This window comes from Trematomus bernacchii, unplaced genomic scaffold, assembly GCF_902827165.1.
Source record: "Trematomus bernacchii unplaced genomic scaffold, fTreBer1.1, whole genome shotgun sequence".
NCBI classification, from domain to species: domain Eukaryota; kingdom Metazoa; phylum Chordata; class Actinopteri; order Perciformes; family Nototheniidae; genus Trematomus; species Trematomus bernacchii.
This window is the reverse complement of record NW_022987609.1, coordinates 687,720-708,850: the sequence shown is the minus strand read 5'-3', so window position 1 is coordinate 708,850 and position 21,131 is coordinate 687,720. Positions and strand designations below refer to the sequence as shown.

Genomic DNA, 21,131 nt, shown 5'->3' with positions numbered 1-21,131 from the left:
GACTTGAACCGGCGACCCTACGGCTCACAGTCCAAGCCCCTACTGACTGAGCCACTGCCGGACATATTTGCAAGTGTGTGAGTTTGGAAGTATGAAATACATTCACCATTAAAAGGTAATACATATATTTATTCATTTATTAATCAAAACGTTCCTCAATCAGAAGGTGCTGCAAATGATTTATTTGTAGGTGCTGTTACGGTTATCAGTGCATCTTAAAACTAATAGAATAAAACATTAAGTTGAAGGTTTAATTTATCACCGTAATGTATTGAATGTTCAATTTCAGGATTGCTTCAGAAAAATCATCGTGTATTTTAGGGCTAATGAGTAATGGATAGATTTAGCAGCATCTCTCTCATTAGAGATGGAAACTGCAACTGAAAAGCAAAAGCGTGAACGTCTACGGCTATAAACCTTTCTATTTTTAATGTTTATTTTCTCTTGAACGGACCTCTGAAGCTCTGCAATCTATTTCAACATTTGCTCTCTGCAAACAGACCCCATGAGTAACGGCAGGCTGGCAGGCTGAGAGCTGTGCGACAGAGATAGGGGCGCCTGGTCAACAAGCAGGTTAATTGTGTGATAGCACCAGATGCTAATTCTGGCCTGAACTCAACGCTCACAGCTCAGCGGGACGCTCCCTCGTGGCTTCTGATTGGCTGCAGAACACAGAAATTTAATCATATTCGACACTATGGGAAATCTGCTCCGGCCAGAATGTGTTGAATTCTCAAATGAATTCAATATTCTAGGTTTTTCTGGAAAGATTGCATTGTATTTTGATTTAGCTTACGTTTTACATTTTCTACAAAGGAACTTGCAATAAGTGCATTCAAATCACGAAGAAAACAAACTCAATAAATCAAGAATCCTGAACAAACATTAGCTTTTAATCAGCCGAACCATGAAGATGGAGGAACAAACCCCCCCAAAAGTATTTTTTTTCATTATACCCCTACCTGAGTAAGAACAAAGCACAACTGTGTTTTTTCACTACTTGAATATGTCTAGCTTTTTAAATGCATGGTTGTGTACAAATATTTTACTGCAAAATACGTTTTTTGGGGCAATGGTTGGATCCTTCTCCAACATGTATCTTTGATGTCACCATCTTTGGACTAGATGTTCACAGAGTCAGAGCATACAATAAAGCAAATATTTCATCAATACCTGGGTCCATCTTTGTAATATATATATAGACTTTAAACACAGGAATTAAAGGCGTTAATAAAATAGGAAATCAAAAATCCAAAAAGGTACGTTTATACTTTTCTGTCATTACCCAAGTAAGGAGGCTCGTTACCATAATGTATACATATAAGTGTAATTTAAAGACTTATCTTCTCTTAAAAGCAAGTTATTTCACTTCCCAGTTCTTACGTTCTTTGTATATATATTTATTTTAATCGCCACGGTGCAGTAGAAACAGGTGGGTTTTCAGTCTGCGATGGAAGATGTGTTATGATATCAATGGGGAGTTCAATCCACCATTTCCGAGCCAGAATAGCAAACAGGCAGTGTGTTTTTGTTGAGGGTTTACCTGGAGAAAACCACAATGTTTGAACCTTTGGAAGGATTATATCACACGCAGGGGAAGAGACGCTGCACTTTGATTAACTTCACACTTGTGGGGGAGAACAGCTTTGAGAGAGTCTCTCTTGGGTGGATTATTGAGTGTAAGAGCTGTTACATTGTTTGAACCCTCTGAAGTCCATTAGCAAACTCAAGTGATTGTGTAGTAGGAGAGTGGGAACAAGAAGCACAGTGTGAACCTTTTGGGTGACAGAGAAATATTTCAAACGAGTCGATTTCTAACAAATGAAGACGCTATTGTAGGCCAGCCAGACAATTATTAGATTATATTCTGGTTAGTTCATAACTGTAAGGACTGATGGTGAAGTTAATGACGTCCTTTATTAGGAATATTAACTTTTACGCAGTTGTGAGAGAACTACTCAGATCACTTTATTTAAAAAGATTACAGTCCAAAAGTACTTCACTAAAGGACTTCATTTCAGAATGTAAAGAGGTTACAACCTTGGGTAAAATGTTGAAATACAGACGCTAACCCTAACCCTAATGAACACCTATACAATGATAATACTTTACAAGACCATAGCCCAGTGAAAGATGGGGGATAAAGTAAGAGAACATTAATTTCTCTGGATTAGCCAAATGCTAAAATACAAATACTGTATATGTCTTAAGATTTGGTTTAAAGGGGTGTTTACAGGTTGTGATGCCGTCAGCTCTTCTTGCTTCTGGCTATTCCAGAGAGGACAATTGACACTAAACGCTGCCTCTCCGCATGTCTCTGTTCTCGCCCTGGGAATAATTAAAAGGCCTGAGTCAGAGGACCTGAGGGATGTTGGGGGAGATTACATCAAGAACATGTGTGACAGGTATATGGGCACTGGTCTATTGAATGTTATGAACACTTGATAAAGGACCTTAAAATCTGTTTTTCTGCAATTGGCAAGCAACTAAAGCGGTGACTAGGAAAGGATAGTTGTGAGGTTTCTTTCTGGTTTTGTTCAGTACAAAGCTGCTGCATTTTGCACAATCTGTAGCTAGTTAAAAGCTTTTATTATTAATTCAGAAAGTAGAGCATAGAAGTAATCACGCCTGCTGGTAATGCAAATCATCACACATTTACACACTGAAAATTAGACTCTGTATAGAATGCATTCTAGTATAAGATAAGAGTGCAGCTACTATATCGTAAAATGTGGACTGCATTCAACCCATCTTGGTATAAGAGCAGTGGACATCTGCTTTACAGCGCCTGGGGAGCAGTATGGGGGTCAGGTGCCTTGCTCAAGGGCCCCTCGACAACACCCAAGAGGCAAACTGGCACCTCTCCAGATACCAGTCCAAACACAGTAATTGGTCCATTCTGGGACTTGAAAAAAAGTCCCCTACTGTATATTCCCAAGACTGAGCCCTCCAACCCCTAAGGTGGTAATAAAGCCATGCTTAAGTCTCACAATCTGCCTCGGAGAGAAACGGTTGCACTTTAGCAACATTTCTAAAAGGTGGTACAAAAAAACACAACATTATGTTACATTACTCACTAGAGATTCAAAATATCAGTTTCCAGGAGCATGACAATATTTTTTGCTAGGAGCTGAGCATTTGGTATTTTAAGTTAGTACACAAAATCTCTCTCTGGACCTTTTCTGTCACAATGAGAACCTCGGGTCTTGTTTTTGTTAATTTGCAAGAAATTATGTGAAATCCACAAGTTGACATGATCAATGCATTGAACCGGTTTATCTTTAGGGCTGATAGCAGTTGTGTATCATCAGCATAAATAGGAAATGTATTCCTATCTTCTGTGCTGATATTTCCAAGTTGTAACATATTGAAACTGAACAACACAGGTCCCAGAATGCAGCCTTGAGGAATCCCATAATTAATGCTAGTGTTAGCAAAGGAGAAGTAACCAAGGAAAACAGTCTCTGTGCAGACGCATTATCCTCGAAATGTACAAAAATACCTGGAGAAGTTGCATAAAAAGAAAATAATCAAGAACAAGTATGCCAAAATTGTTTTTAGGTACAGCATTTGAGTGAATGTACAAAGTTACGTCCCGCAATTGATTTAAGACTGAAAAAGTATTCTGTAAAGAAATAGAACATGAGAACTCAATACTTTGGATATTCTACATTTCTCGGCCGTTTAAATGTCTTTGTCAACAGTCAGAAATTGGGATTCAAGTTGGCAATATTTCACAGACTTGTATTTATAGATTAGAGTGCAGCGACGTGCAGTCAGGGGAGGCAGAGCCTCACCTGTCATACTCCAATGTAACGGAAAAACAACTAAAGAAAAACTAAATAGTAATAATAATAAAATGTCTCCACTGATCTGTGTTGTAAGTATGATTTATGTATAATTCCAATCGCTTTTTATAGTTAAAATCAGCAAATTTGCCGAGCTCCCAGCTCCGCTACGGGAGCGATGAGAAGTGAGGCAGGGACGAGCTCTGCCTCACGTAAGCCCACAGTAACTTGCTGGAGCACGGGCACTAATTTAGCGCGGGCACTTATTTTGTGAGCGCGCTCAAGCCATTTACTGTGGGGTAAGGTGAGGCACAGATGAGCTCTGCCTCACCTCAGAATGCGTCACCCCACAGAAACTGGCTGGAAAGCGGGCCCTAAGCGCATGCCTGTTACCATCTCACTGTAGGTCACCAATGTAATGTTTGTAGATCCCTTTATTACATTTATCCTCGCCATCCATAGTCTCTAAATAACTTATTTCACGTATATATGATATTTAGGCTCGCTGGTCTCATCATACAACGGCAATGAAAAAAGCACCAGGGGAGGCAGCCATAACCTCTGCCGCACTGAAGGGGGCGCACGTGAGCCCACAGGTTCTTGTTGCTACTGTTATTCTACCGCAAACAACAAACTAGACTTTTGAAACTACAGGAAGATAAGGAGGACTTTTACAAAAAAGTAATAGAGATTGTTGTCCAGAAGGATAGCATGGACTTCATCTTCAAGTCAAGGTAAGACCACATTTGTAATGAAAATGGGATCTTACTAAGAAAGAACAATCCAATATTTAGATTTTGGGTATCCTTTTGTTGAACGGTCTGTTTAAAATGAATCGAAGCATCAGACTAAAAAAGCTTTTGAAAATAACCGAATATTTCGATTAAGGTCAAAATATAATATTTGTAAATCTGACTCAGTGAGTCAGTGCCTCACCAGCCATGAACCTCACCGCACGTCACTGTTAGAGTGGTATCTATCTTCTCTATCCATCTCTCCACCTGAAAGCTATTCTAAAATGTCAAACTTCTTCTTCAAAGGGAACAAACAGTGACATATTTCTCGTCTACAACAAACAAGTTGCTACCAAGCCAATTTGGAATTTGACAACGCTTTGAACTCCAGATCAAAGGGGATAAGTATAGTTGAATAATGTTATTTTGCAATTCTGCGTCAAACTCCGTCTTTCTGAGTGTCTCTTTTTCTTCAGCTGTCACTGAGTTTGACCATTTTAACCGTGACAGTTCTCTGGACCAAACTTCTCTGTTGCACATTTTGGCAAAACGGAAACAGAAAAAAAACCAAGCCTGCTCTAAAAAGACAGCCATAAGTTATTTAAACATTTTTCCACTTGACGGTATATCTTGGCCTTGCAGGGTGGAGCTGTCAAGCAGACTGAGTGATGGAGCTGATAAACAAGAGTAAGAGAAAGTGCATCCTCCAAATCCTTTGCCTGCATCGTTGCGTTTGACGTAGTACCCAATACTCCGTTTTTTAGCTTAAGGCAGCTGAGTTCACATAATGGAAAAAGGTTATCTATTGTGTCTTTAAAAGGTCCAGTCTCTTTCATCTTTATTGCAAACAAGCCAGGAGTGAAATACATTTTTTAGTAAGCTGGATGAAACATCCTTTATCTTCCTTGCTACTTTAAGTGTTTACTCGCCATCTCAATCATTAAAACTTGTTAGAAAACCCCATTTCTACACAGGGATTTACTCAAAACTAAGCAATCAGTAAGCATAACCACTCAAACATGCTTGTTCTAAGAGCCTAATTTAAAATAAATCATCTGTTTTCCCACTTTGGCATGGTGTGTATTTTTCTTCCACGGCCCCAAATTCCTCTCCACACCTCCGGCCGATGTGCTGCCGTCTCAACTCCTCTTCACATTAGTGGGGCTTTAGGATTTGGGGGATCTGGGGGATTATGGGATTTCCTGATTGCTCTGAAAAAGACACCGTGAGATAGAGAAATACAAACTGAGGTACCCACATCAAGATTAAAGCGCATTATATCCCTCCTTAGGGAAAGAAAACAGGAAAACCACGACTGATAGCTTTGACACAAGTTTGTTTGGGAAACATTTACAATTTAAGGAGATTGTAGTCAGCACAAAGCCTTATTTGTGCTGAAAGCAGTTGAGAAAAGTAGAGGCACTTTTCCAATTTCACGATATGTCATTGCTCGTCTTTTAAAGTGTGCTTTTCCTTAACCACTTTAATTTTCTCTGGGAATTGCAACCATTAATAACGAGTCAACTGCACATGATCCGCTTATACTTAAATGTTAGAGCTGAAATTACTTTTACACTTGCGGCAATTTATACATTATGGGTTGTAGGGAAAAAAATAGGTATTTGTGGTTGCTGGAGGGGGATAAACGGTCTTTGGGAAGAACGATTTAATCCGTGCAAAAATTAAAATCATAAGATATGCAGTTATTTTTTCCCCCGATGGAAATATCAGATATCATTTGTGACAGGAATAGAGAGAGCATGAGTAATTGTGAGCTATAGGGCACAGAAAGCACCAGCACACACAACGATCCTTAGACAATGGCCTTTAGGGGAATGTGTATGCCACAGCAGTCATTTTAATCCTATAAATGGTAGGTAGTAAGGGATTACATGGAAATGATTGTGGGGCTGAATTTGATCACTCTTTTAAAGGGGCCCTATTCTGCTCATTCTCAGGTTCATATTTGTATTTAGTCCCTCTACTGGGACATGTCTCCATGCTCTAATGTTCAAAAGGGTCTTTATTTGTCTCATACTGCCTGTGCTGCAGCACCTCTTTTCACCCTCTGTCTGAAACCAGAGCCCAGTCTGCTCTGATTGGTTAGCTGGCCGGCTCTGTTGTGATTGGTCAACCGCTTAGAGATGTCTCGCTTCTTAGCCTATCACGAACAATGTGTTGGAGCGCTAGCCAATAGAAGCGCAAGTGTTGCATAGTGATGACACTATGTTCGGAAAGTAAACAAAGGAGTCCAATGGAGGCGTTTCAGGCGGGGGGGGGGGGGAGTGTGTGAGAGAAACTGGAGGGAACTTTGGGATTTAAGCATTTGCAGACCATTTATATACTCAAAAACTTATATAAAATACTCAAGGAAAGGGAAAACCCTAAAAAGCATAATAGGTCTCTTTAAAAGTAATTTGTTTTTCTTTGTATCAGAACAAAAAAACTGTAAAATGTAACAAAATATAACATTATTGATTTGATTCAAGTCATCATCACAATAGTTGGTGATTTCTAAAGATGGAGGTTGGGGGTTAACAGAGGGACAGGACTCAGAGGAGAAAGACGCAATTACTACTCCATCTGCTCCTTCAGCACCACGGACAGCGCTATGGATTTATCAATACAGCACAGTTAGGTGTCTGTTATTCCAGAGCCATGTTCGGAGCCATCGATCCTTCCATGCACAAACGATAGTCATTTGAAGGATCAATAATCAGGCAGACTAGACTAACATATTATAGTAAAGTAAGTAAACAACTCCTCTCCCTCTGCACTCTCTCTGCTACAGAGGATGGCAGGTAATAAAGGGCATGTATCTGCTAACAAGGGGGCGTCGCATCCTCTTTCTGCTCGCCTAATAATTATAAATAAAAGCACAACGTTTTTCAAGCAGCAATCAACATACCTTTAGCCATCAGATAGTGTTGCTATGTCAAGTGATTTGAACATTGAAGCATTGTAACATGTTCTAGAAGAAACCCAGAAATATGAGTATGCACCTGAAAGTGAGCATACTTTTCCCCCTTAAATAATGAAAATGTGAGTGCTTCACATTTCTCAGCTCACTCTGGACAATAATGAGTTTTGCACCAACAACATCCACAAACACTGACAACAAAGAGTCTCTGCCATCCACAAACCAAAAGCACTTTGTGTTGCCCCCCCCACCTTCAGCTGCTGCTCTACAAAAGTACATTCGACCCGTTACCTCTATTGTATCCTGTTTCTTTACCATAACTGTCTCCATTGGGAAGCAACTCAAACACATCGCACACAACCGCTCCAAATGATTGGCCTTTCCACCCACAATCTCTCAGACCTCAACAGCAAAGCCATTATGGTTAGGAACATGACCCCAAACACCCCCTCCCACATTTCTTCACAATGCTTCCATCGCCTGGCCTGGAGACAAAACAGATTTTGTCAGCTGATAAAACAACTGTCTGTAACTGTCTGAGGCTAGTGTGCAAAAAGGTATGGTAACAATGAAAGTTTGCTGATTCATTGTAGCATTGTAAAACGGTCTGACATATACGCATGATAGCTATATTTAAGATATTGTGTGAAAAAGATTGAGGCTTAAAGGGGACCTATCATGCAAAATGCACTTTTGTACATCTTTTATACATGAATATGTGTCCCCGGTGTTCCAGGGAACTCACCAAGTGTCAGAAAACACAACCCTCTCTATTTTCCTCCATACCCAAATCTCTAAAAAAGGGGCTGCAACGGATCTGATACAGACTGATCCAGATTTGAACACTTCTATGTCGTCACAGAAGTGGCGCTACGGCTATTGGGCAAAGTCTCCACCTATCAGGGGAATGTGGGGTTGGGCCACGGCTGGCCATTGCCGCTCGAAAGCGCTGGAGACGCTGTAGTACATATGCCAGGCCTGTAAGTGGCGCTGTAGTCTGCGAAAAGCAGCGAAGAAGACTTCCCGCCCATAGTTACCATGGTTACCCTTCTGTTTATTCTCCGCTGTGGCTTTTTTTCTCCCTCCCCAAGGCAAGCGTTTGCTCCCGCTACTTTAATTCAATGCAATCCCTCCCCGTCGAGGCAAGCACTGTAATTCTCTCCGGTTAGTCCACCAGCAGATGACAAACACCCACCTCTCCGCCTCTTCCAAGGAACGAGGGGACCGTTCCGGTAGAAAAGTGCCGGTCAAAGGTCTTCTTTGTTATTTATTGAGCTTTAAAACAAATGAATAACGACTCTATATAATAAAACACGGAGGACGGAGATCTCTTTTTCTCCCCCTCTTCTGACAGCCCAGCAGCTGATCAGAGCACGTCTCCCCTCTCCTGCAGGGGGGCGTGGTCAGCAGAATCAGACCCGTAGACAGCAAACAGCACATAGAGCGAAATGAGGCATGGCTAAAATGCATGATCTGTTTGGTATTTTGAAAACAGAAACGTATAAATATACCTTATATAGGTATGGCCCTACAATATATCATTTAAATATAGCATGATAGGTCCACTTTAAGTGACCCAGGCAAAAATAATGTAAATAAAGCAGTGTTATTTTACACAAAAATGTTAGCTCATACCTAGCCCAGTACCGTAAGAAAAAATGCATAGATACGTAAAATGCTATAAGGCATGCTAATGTTTGTAGCTTACGTTAAAACAGATAAACACTTTTTAATTGATTATGCACATTTTTGCTCTTGTGTTTTTGTATTGGAAAGGTCCTAAAAGAATATCACTACTGTAGGAGTTTAGCAGACATAACATGTATGTAAATGATATATCACATGATGAATATTCTAGTCTTTCATCTGCACCTTGGCCAATAAAACACAAAACAAAAACAATAAAAGTGTACGCAGCACAAGGTTTGGCTTTAAGGGAAGCTAATGCAGCAGCAATTCATCTTATAGATAGGAAATGTATCTCCAGGAGTCTTGATTTTAAGTTTGTTTCTTCGTTGTTGAATGTACTTATTGTAACTCACATTGGATAAAAGCGCCAGCTAAATGAAATGTCATGTAAATGAAATGTAGGAACAACAAGTAATTAGTCAAATCCATAAAAAATGAATGTATTCAGGTTTTGTCAAAACTTACAAATCGGCTATTTGATTCTTGATTTGTGAATCACACAACATATCCTATAAGGAAAATGACAACTCCCATAACCCTCCCCTCTAATCATTGTAATAGAGTCCCTTTAAGACAATAACAGCCCTGCCTTCACCGTAGCAAACACACTGTCTCCATCACACCTCAGACTGCAGTAAAGCACCATACAATCCGCATTTCTATGCCTCTATGACCTGTGTGTGCCATCTTCAGTGGCCGAAGATGAGTAAATTCAGACTTGCAAACGGACGGTGAGCATATTCTCTATAATGACTAGGGTTACTATGGAAACCAGGTTAGAAAAACCCCCGGGCTTCACTTTGCTCTTCGACTTCCAAAAACAGAAACCTTGATTAGATTTGTGCACAGAAACAGATCATGTTTATCCCGGCTCTGTTAGGGTGGGACTATAGCATCCACCTCATGACCAAATTAGACGGTTATTTTAATAAAAACATGTAACATGCAGCGGGGAAGAGTAAAGCCACCGCTTGCTTGCTGCAGAACTCCATGCTTTTCAGCCTGTGGGAAAGGGTAAGCATGCCACAACATTTTTAAAACACTGGAGCTGTCACCCTATCCACGCAAGTCCCCCACCTATAAGGTTAATACCTGAACGTTTTTATTAAGAAAGATTTCCCATATTGCACACAGCGGTGACTTACTCTCTTCTAACACCTGGCCCTTAAACCCCACCTGGAGGGGCTTTACGTTGAGATTGAGTCTGAAGTATTGATTGCAAAAAGGATTTGAAAAAATAAAATAAAAGAAAATACCCTTGTGATTGACCGCAGGATAGTGATAGTCCACTCCTTCGTGGCAAGGTGTGGGTGGGATCATTAATAGTGTGCTAAACCCTGAGGTCAGTCAAGTCCCACGCTGTCAGGTCCAGAGGAAGTAATAGTTCACACGGCTCTGCTCCATTACCCATCCGTCTAGAGGGGAAGAACAATGGCTTTTAAATCACACTGCGCCTCTCTCTTCCCGTCTCACTGTATCTGCATCATTAGCTCTCTGCGTACAGTACGTCTCGCCTACTCAATACTAGAGGAAATAGGAGAGGAAATCAACACGTCTATTTCTGCAGTCATTACGGGAGAAATTACTCATATTACTGCAGCTGTCGCAGAGCTGTGGTTCTCTCATTAACCTTATCAAACTCTACTGGATGCATGACAGCTGTCGTTATCATTATAGGGTAGAAATACTTGAAAAGACATCAAGGTTTGTACGTCATTATACGGCCCCCGTCAGACAAAGTGCAAAAGTTATGAAAAGTAATCCTGCAGCTGTAATGTGACTCATTTATGCGAGTCTACTCTCACACGTCATCTCAATTTGACGTACTTTGTGCAGATCTTTTCACACTGTGAGGTTTTCATGCAGAGATACTAAAGACACTAAAGGTGAAAAAGACACAGTTGAAGACCAATGTTTTAAAGATTCAAGGAATATGGCAACTGAAGTTTGGCATTTAAAGCTGCAGCAGAAGCTGTGAGACACAGAGCATGGAGGCTATCGATTTAGGCTGCTTTAAAATCATTAGAGCCAGTTTGCAACACACTACAAAAGTCGCATTCCTCCTCAGAATCATAACTCAGTCAACTCTGAACACACAGACATGATACATATATTTAGAGTCAATGTAACATTGTTCTTTTGTAGGATACTAGCATTTATTTATGTTGATTGCAAAATAGATCTGCTAATTCGGCATTGGCATTCGGCAAAATACAAGCCAATATAAACCAAACCAAAGTGTCTCAAAGCTTAAGTCTCCGCATTTGTATACTTTCGGTTTCAAACACCCAAATCAATCGGGTTCCAAAGGTTATAGCTTAATAATCAAATGATTAAAGAGGCCTTATTATGCTATTTATGCATGTACGGTGATCAGATTGTGAAACTTGTGCCTCCATAGAGTGCCACAGTGACGCGTCCTAAAACCCGGAAGTAAACTTCTTCCGGTTCCTTCGACAAAAACGCAATGACATTTCTCCATAGGATTTTGGAAAATAGCTGGAAATAAGGTACTGATGGTTGACACACATTTAAGAGACGGATCACGTTTTGTTCAGCCGGATAATCTCCACATGTCTACCCTACTTTTATAATTTTCTAATCATAAATCTAGTCGCCAGAAGCAAAATGCTAACGTTATGCTATAAACTAACTACAGCAGGGTCGCTGCTTCAACATCACGCCAGCTTAAGATCCATATTCAAAAATACAGATTCTAAATGGTGCGAGTTGAAGCGTTTGTTTGAACAGTTTGCAGGAGGCAGGTACTTGCTTTCAAGCAGAACACGGGGAAAAACAAACTTAGAGGGAGTGTTTACGTGTTCGGCGTAATGACGTACAACGTCCTCAACTTCTGTAGTCCTATTCAGCCACTTGGTAACAACCATCGTTTTTCAGACACGTAAACTCTTCAGAAATCACCAGCGGGGTCACTGCTGATGTATTTAATGTCGTAGAACAAAACGGGATCCGTCTCTTAAATGCGTCTCAAACACAGACCTTATTTACAGATATTTTCCAAAATCCTATGGAGAAATCCCATTGCTTTTTGTCGAAGGAACCAGAAGTGGTAAAATGCTAACTTACTTCCGGGTTTTAGGACGCGTCACTGTGGCGCTCTATTGGCTAGCGCTCCAACACATTGTACGTGATGGGCTAAGGGGCGGGACATCTCTAAGCTGTTGACGAATCACAACAGAGCCGGCCAGCTAACCAATCAGAGCAGACTGGGCTCTGGTTTCAGACATAGGGTGAAAAGAAGTGCTGCAGCACAGGCAGTATGAGAAAAATAAAGACCTTTCTGAACATTAAAGCATGGAGACATGTCACAGTCGAGGCACTACATATATGCGCAGAATATGTCTTCTTTAGGTAAGACAATGACGGTTTTGTCTTTGTCTTTTGTTTATCTATATTGTCAAACACATTTGTTGTGAATACTGGATTTTGAAGGGTTCTGCTGCAGTGAAAAAAACTAAAACAATCCAGATTCACATTCTCAAATACACATCTCTGACCTGTCAAAGCATGTTGTAGCGAGAGGTTGTCCCCGCGGGTGTTCGTATTTCAGTACCACACCGCAAGATCTCCTTTAATTTGCCGTGACGGCGGATGAAGACTCTGCGAGCGACAGTCCAGTTGAGAGGAAGCTTTGTGGGGAGCTGTGTGAAATCTCAGAGACATGAAGAGGCCAGAGCTGTGGACAGCTGAGAAATCCTTCCAGAGGCGTAAATCCCCCAGATTTTAATCCTGTCCACCGCTTGGCAAGCTATAAATTCTTTTTAGCGGGCACTTCATTTAGTGAGAGTTCTTTGGAAGGAATGCTGGTAAATGTTTTGATGAAGATGTGGTCAACTACAGATAAGTAGGATGTTAAGTTAACTACAAGACTTGAGAAAATGTACTTGGCTACATCATACTTTGATGCAGAACTTTGCTATTTTATACTTTTTAATAAGGTAAGATTGCAAATGCTTTTATTTGAGTATTATACCAATGCTTTTGCTTCAGTAAAGGATACTTTTTCCACAACTGTTCTCATCTCATTTTCCATATAAATAATAAATCACATCTATTCTCTTCAAACTTAACCCCAAAGGCAGATTTCCGAACTTGTCAATGCTCACATTTTGCTGAAGTGTGGAAAGGTGGAGTCTAAATATTAAAAAATAGCTAATTTAATGTAATTCCTTGAAGCTCGCCCTGCTCTCTCTGAAATGTTATGTGGGGACACGAGTTCAGGGACCCTCTAAGACAGGGGTGTCAAACTCAATTTCATCACGGGCCACATTAGCATTATGGTTGCACTCAAAGGGCCGGTTTTAACTTCAAGACTATAAAAATACATATATAAATATTTAATATATATAAAATAATGTATTATATATTACATTATTGCCTCTTCATTGGATTATTATCGGATAGGGTAATAACTTTATAATTAACTACGTCTGAAAGCAGAAGTCTAGGGCAAATAATTGCAAGTCTCTTCAGTGAGAAGTAACATTTTGAAAAAAAAGTAACATTTTGAAAGAAAGTCAAATTCTGAGAAAAAAAAGTCATATTTTGAAAAAAAAGTCACATTTGAGATGCATTGTGGGACATGTAGTTTATGGGCAACGTGCTTCTGTAAATCGGCATGTACTGTAACCGTATAAACAACATATTATATTCTTTCAGAGCTCTTGTGGGCCACATAAAATGAAGTCACAGGCCACGGGTCTTGAGTTTGACACCTCTGCTCTAAGAGGACGCAGACATGCTCCTCAGCGTGAGTTATTGTAGCTAAATCAAACCAATCAGGGCACATGGAAAAGACACACTCCAGCAAAAATGTAGAGAATTGAATTTGATACCAAACACAAAGCGTGGAAAACATTCCCAGCATCAGAAGGAGAAATGTAATTACTTTAGAACGAGAAAACAGAGCGACTCTGGCACTTGTCCCCAAAGACAAAATCCAGAGATACAGTCCTGTACGTTTTCAGCTTCAGTTCTTTTCCCCTTCGGTCGCTGTGAATCCCTGCACAGCTTGTCAGCATTCTCGATATGTCCCCAGGTCTTTGCATGCAGCTTGTTCCCCAGGAATAATTCAAAAAGCTGGAAAATAAATTAGTTTGACTATGCCCTGCTTCTTTTATCTGTTTCATGGTTTCGAAAAATCCACCAGGCAGGCGTCTGAGACCTATGGTTCTATTCCCATATGTATTTTCTCAGTCAAATAGATAATCATTTTTTTTAAATCATTTGTCAAACATAATTGCTTCTACTACCTCTCATATGACAGAAAACCATTAGTAGAGGAACAAATACCCAAAATACCCCTTCCCGAGGTACATTTCTTATTACTTCAATATGTCTCGATTTTGACAAGGATGGCGGTATAAAAATATTTCACTGCAAAATTACTTTTTTATGGTGACGTTGGATCCTCCCAAATACATCGCTGTATATGAGAGATGCATAGTCATATTTGATTTTGTTTACATTAATATCCTTTCCTTTTTCCCCTCAGCTGAGCTCAGAGGTTTCTTTAATATGTATGAATGTCCCTCATGGTTCGCTGTCCTTATACTGAAAACACTAATATAGCACCAGATTCGTGTCTTAATACAGTCATTTTCAAACACGTAAGAGATCGCCAGGGGTGCCGTGGGGAAAGTGTCCAATTTCACATAATCGGTCCAAAAAAACATGAATTAGTTGATGCAAATTAAATCAAACAGTGCCATGTTCCCAAGCAAGCTCAAATGTCCTCTCCAAATGAAACAGCGTCACTTCAAAACAAGAACATGGAGTTTTTTCGTTCGCCTGCGTAAACAAAACTGAGAAACGGGCAGAGATGGCAAAAGTACACACATCCTTTACTCAAGTAGAAGTACAGATACTCGTGTTTAAAAATACTCTGTACTGACTAAACTTCTTCACTCAAGTAAAAGTAAAGAAGTATGGGCTTTGAGATGTACTTAAGTAAAAAGTACCCATAACTAGCAGCTGTTTTAAAGAGTACCTGACCTCCCTTTATATTAATAGAACAATAATGTCATTGTTAGCTAATGAATGTTTCCAAGCTGAACAACGGCAACATGACAACGTTTTCATTGGTCCCTCTTCTTTAGAGAAGACCAGGAAATGATGGATACACGGATCGTGTTCAAATCAATAGGCACGCAATGACTCTAAATAATAATGATCACGCCACCAAACACACATTCAAACTAAAGGAACCAGCCTGTTTGGGAAATGTAAGAAGTAGAAAGTACAGGTATTTGTGTTCAAAATGTAAGAAGTAGAAAGTACAGGTATTAGTGTTCAACATGTAAGAAGTAGAAAGTACAGGTATTTGTGTTCAAAATGTAAGAAGTCAAAGTAAAAAGTCGTCAGAAAAATAAGTCGTGGAGTAAAGTACTGATACCAGAGAAATGTACTTAAGTGCAGTAACGAAGTATTTGCACTCCACTACTTCCCACCTCTGGAAACGGGTAACTTTTATGAGAAAAACCACAAAGAGAAAGCTTTCAAAGTTACGAACTGAACTTACGAGCCAAACTGCGAGACTTATGATAGAATGATCATTATACTGTACGCATATATGCTGGATTAATATACAATGTGTCAACTTTATTGGTTGTGTAAAAAATGTACCGTGGCTCAAAAAAGGTTGAAAACACTGTCCTAACAGACTGTCTTTTTCTCTCTTTCTCTCCTCTCCTCCCTTGCGATCACCATCTGTCCCTCCATATTGTGTGCTGCTCCACCTCCCCCCCCCCACCAGGCTCTTCATTCGGCCTCCTGCTCGGCGTCTTTCTGTTCTGCGGCCTGGCTCTTCTGGGCCTTCTTACATTCGTCTCCTGGAAGCTGTGTCGTGTGCCTCTGCGGACGAAGGCCCATCTCTCCAGCCCCACCCTCACGCTGACCTGCGACCCCGAGATCTGCCCGCTTCAGCCGACCATCCTGCTGCCCAGCCCCCTGCAGTCACCGGTCACCATGGCGACAGAGAAGGTGAAGGACCCCATGGGCTCGATGGGTTTCCTGGAGGCGGCGGTGAAGATCAGCCACACGTCGCCCGACATCCCCGCCGAGGTGCAGCTCTCCATGAGGGAGCACTTCCTGCGCCGCACCACGCGCATGCAGAGGCAGGCCACCGAGCCCGCCTCCTCCACTCGGTCAGTCACAAACACGCACCTCATTTGACGGACTGTCCTTTATTTTATTTATTTTTTATTCAATATGCTCCTTAGATAACTTTTAATTGTATTTGTTTTATTAATTTCTCCTTATAGCATTGTGAAGCACCTTGAGATGACGTTGTTTTTAAAGTGTGCTATAAAAATGAAATGTATTATTAATGTTATTGTTAGGAAAAATATCACTCGTCACCGGCTTGATCTTCAATATCAGGATACATGTATTTATTATCCTCTCAAGAATGGAAGTAGTCATCACATACAGAGCATCAACTAGTTCCTGAACAGTGTCCTTCACATGCTGATATACAAGAGTATCACAGTCACAAGATACATGTATACTGGTTCAAAGCAGTATTCAATGTTTAGTTCAGATTAGCTCCACGTCAGAAATGATCATGCTTGTCATATGTCTATCTCCATAGAGGCTGAATCATCATGTTAATCACATAGCTATCATATGCCTAAAACAGTCCTGATGCTCTTCGAGGTAATCATACATCCCGTTACGTACACAGCTACGTAGGGCCTTTGTTATCATGTGCTACTCTGATATTGGAAGAGTACATTCAGTATTTTCCCAACAATCATTATTATGTGTGAACATACTTCGGGATACATACGAGCACGCATGCCTGCACGCACGGACAGCGTTTAAGAGATACAGTAGAATCGTGTGGCAAAAAAAGGTTCATTAACCTAACAAGAATAAAAATGTAAATCTGAAAATTCAAAGTGACTTGGCACTACTTCAGTTAATGAAGCGCTAATGAGGGAAGAAATGTCCATCCAAGCAATTTAGTTTGCACTATTTTATGTAGATTCAACAGTAACTTATTAGAGATAATGTAGATTGTGTTGCCTTAGAGGCATTTCTGAGAGCAGTAATGGAAAGTATGGTTCGTTAAAATGATTGCAATAAGAAGGGAAAACATTTTGCTGAAGTACGAACAGCAGAACTCAAACATTTTTTACCATTTTATTAAGTGCACATCAGTCCTTTCTGCTTATTATGCAACTAACGCATTAAAAAAAGCACATCTATTTTTAAATAGGCTTAAGCAGCAAACATGTCCTTTTAGGGTCCTGACAAAGCAAACCGTCGTTCACCCCCCCCCCCCCCTCCAGGACCTCATTTGGTGCACTTTGGGCTGTCATAGGCTTTTTAGTTGTTGTTGCTGTTATTATTTTATACATTTAGGGCATCATTTTGAATTTACTTTGAACTTTTTATATAACACAAACACAATTCAAGTATTTTGCATTCCTACCACAACACAGCAGACAATTCCTCACAAAACTAAACGGGGTATCAATGCAAAGCAGACTGACTCTTAATCGGTATTGCAAGCAGATAAGACTGATAGTGGATTGAGAACAGCAGGCAATCTTCCTCGAATAATTGTTTTCATGCATTTGTAAAAACAATAAAAATGCAAGCGATTATCCTTTAACTCAGGAAACAACTTACTTAGCTTATTGGGTTTTGAATACCAGAAGTAAGGTGATATAAGGAGACACTGTAGGTAGTCAGCTTGGTACATTTAAAAGCTTCCTCTCCTGAATTCAACCTCCCCTTTTTGATATTCCCTGCTCGTCTTCACTGCTCTTCAAAAGCCATTGAACACATTGTCATTCACTCTCTTTCCTTCTCCCCTGCAGGCACAATTCATTCAAAAGACACCTTCCCAGGCAGATGCAGGTAGGCAGTCTAGACCTGGGGTACGACTACACGCCGGACAATGACGATAGGCCCACAAGCATCGGTCGCATCCAGCCAGAACTCTACCAACAGAAGACCCCGGAGTCGGAGGATTCGTCCAAGAACGGCAGCAGCAAAAACTGTGGCAGGATTAACTTCTCTCTCAAGTACGACTACGAAAACGAGGCGCTCATAGTCAACATCATCAAGGCGTCAGACCTCCCTGCCAAGGACTTATGTGGGACGTCTGACCCTTATGTGAAGGTGTACCTGCTGCCCGACCGCAAGAAGTTCCAGACTCGCGTCCACCGGAAGATGCTCAACCCCATATTCAACGAGAGCTTCCAGTTTCCTGTGCCTTACGACGAGCTGGCGATCAGGAAGCTCCACATGAGCGTCTTTGACTTTGACCGCTTTTCACGGCACGATATGATCGGCGAGGTGGAGCTGGACAACTTGTTTGAGACATCAGACCTCTCCAGGGAAACGAACATATGGAGGGACATCCAATACGCCAGCACGGTAAGAATCTATTGGCTTTCTTTTCTTATAGATTCAGTATCGAATGACTGACTGGTGATTCCACATATGAATTACAATCAATGTTAGTTATTTGTTTTAACCATGGGGTCAATAGCTTACTGGAAATGTACTGGAGGGACAGTAAAGCCAAGCCTTTGGACTGGTGTTTTTGGCTGAATGTCGGCCTGTTGGACAAGCAGATGGATATATCTGGCATGTCAGAAGTTTTGGTCGTCCGTCTTACAGCAGTTCCTTGGCCTGATTTCCCACATGGCTGCTGTCAAAAGTTAATGATATACTGTAGTGAGCTAGATTTATTATTAGTGGAGTAGCATTTTACATGTTGTGGCAAAAGAAAAAGCAGACGCAGTGAAGTTGATGTGCTAATTCTCTGACTTTTAGACTAAACGGTTTATTTGGTGTCACACAATGACCAGTTCAAGCAGCGCTAGTTTTGCGCCAGGTAGTTATTTTTTCTTATTGAAATTCTCTATGTGGTACTTTGGTTACGGTTGAAGGTTTAAAGTACATTAAGTGCAGCAGAGAAAAGACATCTCAGATAGTGGTCTGTTTCTGGCACAAAGTCGTTTGGTTGTGTATAGAGACTGGTAATTGTTTCTGTAATTATGTTTAGGTTCTGTTCGCTTTCTAACATTAAGGAAAGAAATGGCTGGCTTAGAGTGGATTGTTTTTGGGCTTACCTTGAGTTGGCATTAGTGGCTAACACAAGCAGTGTTCGTCAGTCGGCTTGACAGTTCTCAGCAAAGAGGAGCAGGCTCTTAATCCAACAGCAGATCAACACAACTCCCAGAAGGCCTAAAGAACAAAGTGACAATCTTAGCCTAATGTCATTTGTTGAGCTGCTTTTTCTGTTTTTTGTCCAGAGTAAAGCGGCCATAGATGTGACTGGCTGAGAGATTTTTAACCACCACATCCTTAGATCTTCATTCAACTACAACTAGCCTTTTGTACCTTGCGCACATTCATGAACAAATTTAGAGTTACACTTTGAGAGGCTTAAATGCTGAGTGTTATTAAAATAGCGTCACCTTTTCACCACTTGTAGGCCAAACATAACAGTATATAAAGCATTCAGGGTTCCTCCACCATCATTTTCTTCGCGTCAGTAAGCAGCATTTTATGTATGCAATTGAAATATCAGGAAAATACAATAGTAAACTGATTAAAAAACAATTAATTAAAAAAGTAAGATTTAGAGACCTTCCTCGTGTGTCTAATTAACATTTTCTTATGGGGGAAAGGGGTACGTTTAGAGGATTAAAACGCTGCCCTATAATGTGAATCCAATTACTACATTTGAATTATCATTAAAAGCATTATCAATAATCAGACACAGTTCTTTTTTTTCCTCATCGAAAAACGAAATTGTCACTCATTAAAATCATTCAAATGACTGGCTGGAGACGCAAAGGTGTTCTCAAACATAAAAGCCTTTTTCTGACTCACAGCTCTCTAACACAATTATTCTCCTGCTGGCTTTGTGACTCGTTGACGATGTCCAGAGACTGTTTTCTGGAACAAATTGTTCTTCGTCCAGGCACCATGTTAGCACCTTAGAGCCCTGATCACTCCTCATCCCTTTCATCCCTGAATTTCCTCACCTCCAGTTGTTAAACTTGAACTTCCTCAAGGGTTGCTCAATAATCTCCACGTTATTGCTCAGGAGGCAGAAAAGCAGAAGGCCCTCTCCTTGGCACACAAACTTTATTGAACCACCCTAACGATTTTTACGACAACATTCCTTGCTCACATTAGATTTAGGATAGGCAAAGATGGTGGGGTTCAGCAGAAACGAAAAACAAACAAGAAGTGGAGTGTAATGACTCGGGTAAGATAAAGACGCCGATTTATAAACACTGTTAACTCTTAATGAGTGGAAACCTATAGTGAGCAGACGAACGAGGAGAGAAAGAAAAGAGCCAGCTGCCTCCCTCAGTTCATAGATCAAGGAGCGATAATCATCAATAACACCAACTTATAGATAAAGAATCTGGAGGAGTGTAGAAAAACCCACTTATTGACTTCAGATCCCTCATGTGTTCAAACTCTTTTGGGAAGGTTTGCATGCTAATAAGGGGAATGAATGGAGGAGACAATTTATCAAGAGCAGGAAAACCAAGACACAATCATTCTTTGTAAAAAAGGCCTCCATAGAGTATAATAAATAAGGCAATGAATGAAATGTACAGTTAATGACTTACTAAGCGGATCTTTTTACCTAGAGTGTAGAGCCAACTAGACACTAACTGTTTTAATCAACAAGATAACATGTTCCATCTTAGCTGCTAATATTTGCAAGCTAGCGCTAAACACGGAGTCCAGTTTCAGAAGTTAATAAAAGATACTAGAAGTTAGGGCTGTGCAATTAATCGTTTTTTTAATCGCAATTACGATTTTGGCCTGCCACAATTACAAAAACAACATAAAAAAAAACGATTATTTTGCTTTGCTAGGTTGTGACAGTGCACTGCAACATATTTCATCTCATTTATATATGTTTAGTAGCTTGTTGAAGTGCGCTCCAAAATATTTGTTGATCTTTTTTATTGGTATTTATTATTTTGATAT

The 21,131-nt window shown here is 40.4% G+C and overlaps 1 protein-coding gene across 1 annotated transcript in view; it reads left to right on the top strand.

Moving 5' to 3' along the window:
- Positions 1-21,131, top strand: part of syt6a (synaptotagmin VIa) — an 83,944-nt gene that overhangs the window by 50,344 nt on the left and 12,469 nt on the right. Inside the window, exons 2-3 of the mRNA XM_034131881.1 lie at positions 15,907-16,297; positions 17,981-18,542. Of these exons, the coding sequence (XP_033987772.1) occupies positions 15,907-16,297; positions 17,981-18,542 (953 nt within the window). The remainder of the gene's footprint in view (positions 1-15,906; positions 16,298-17,980; positions 18,543-21,131) is intronic.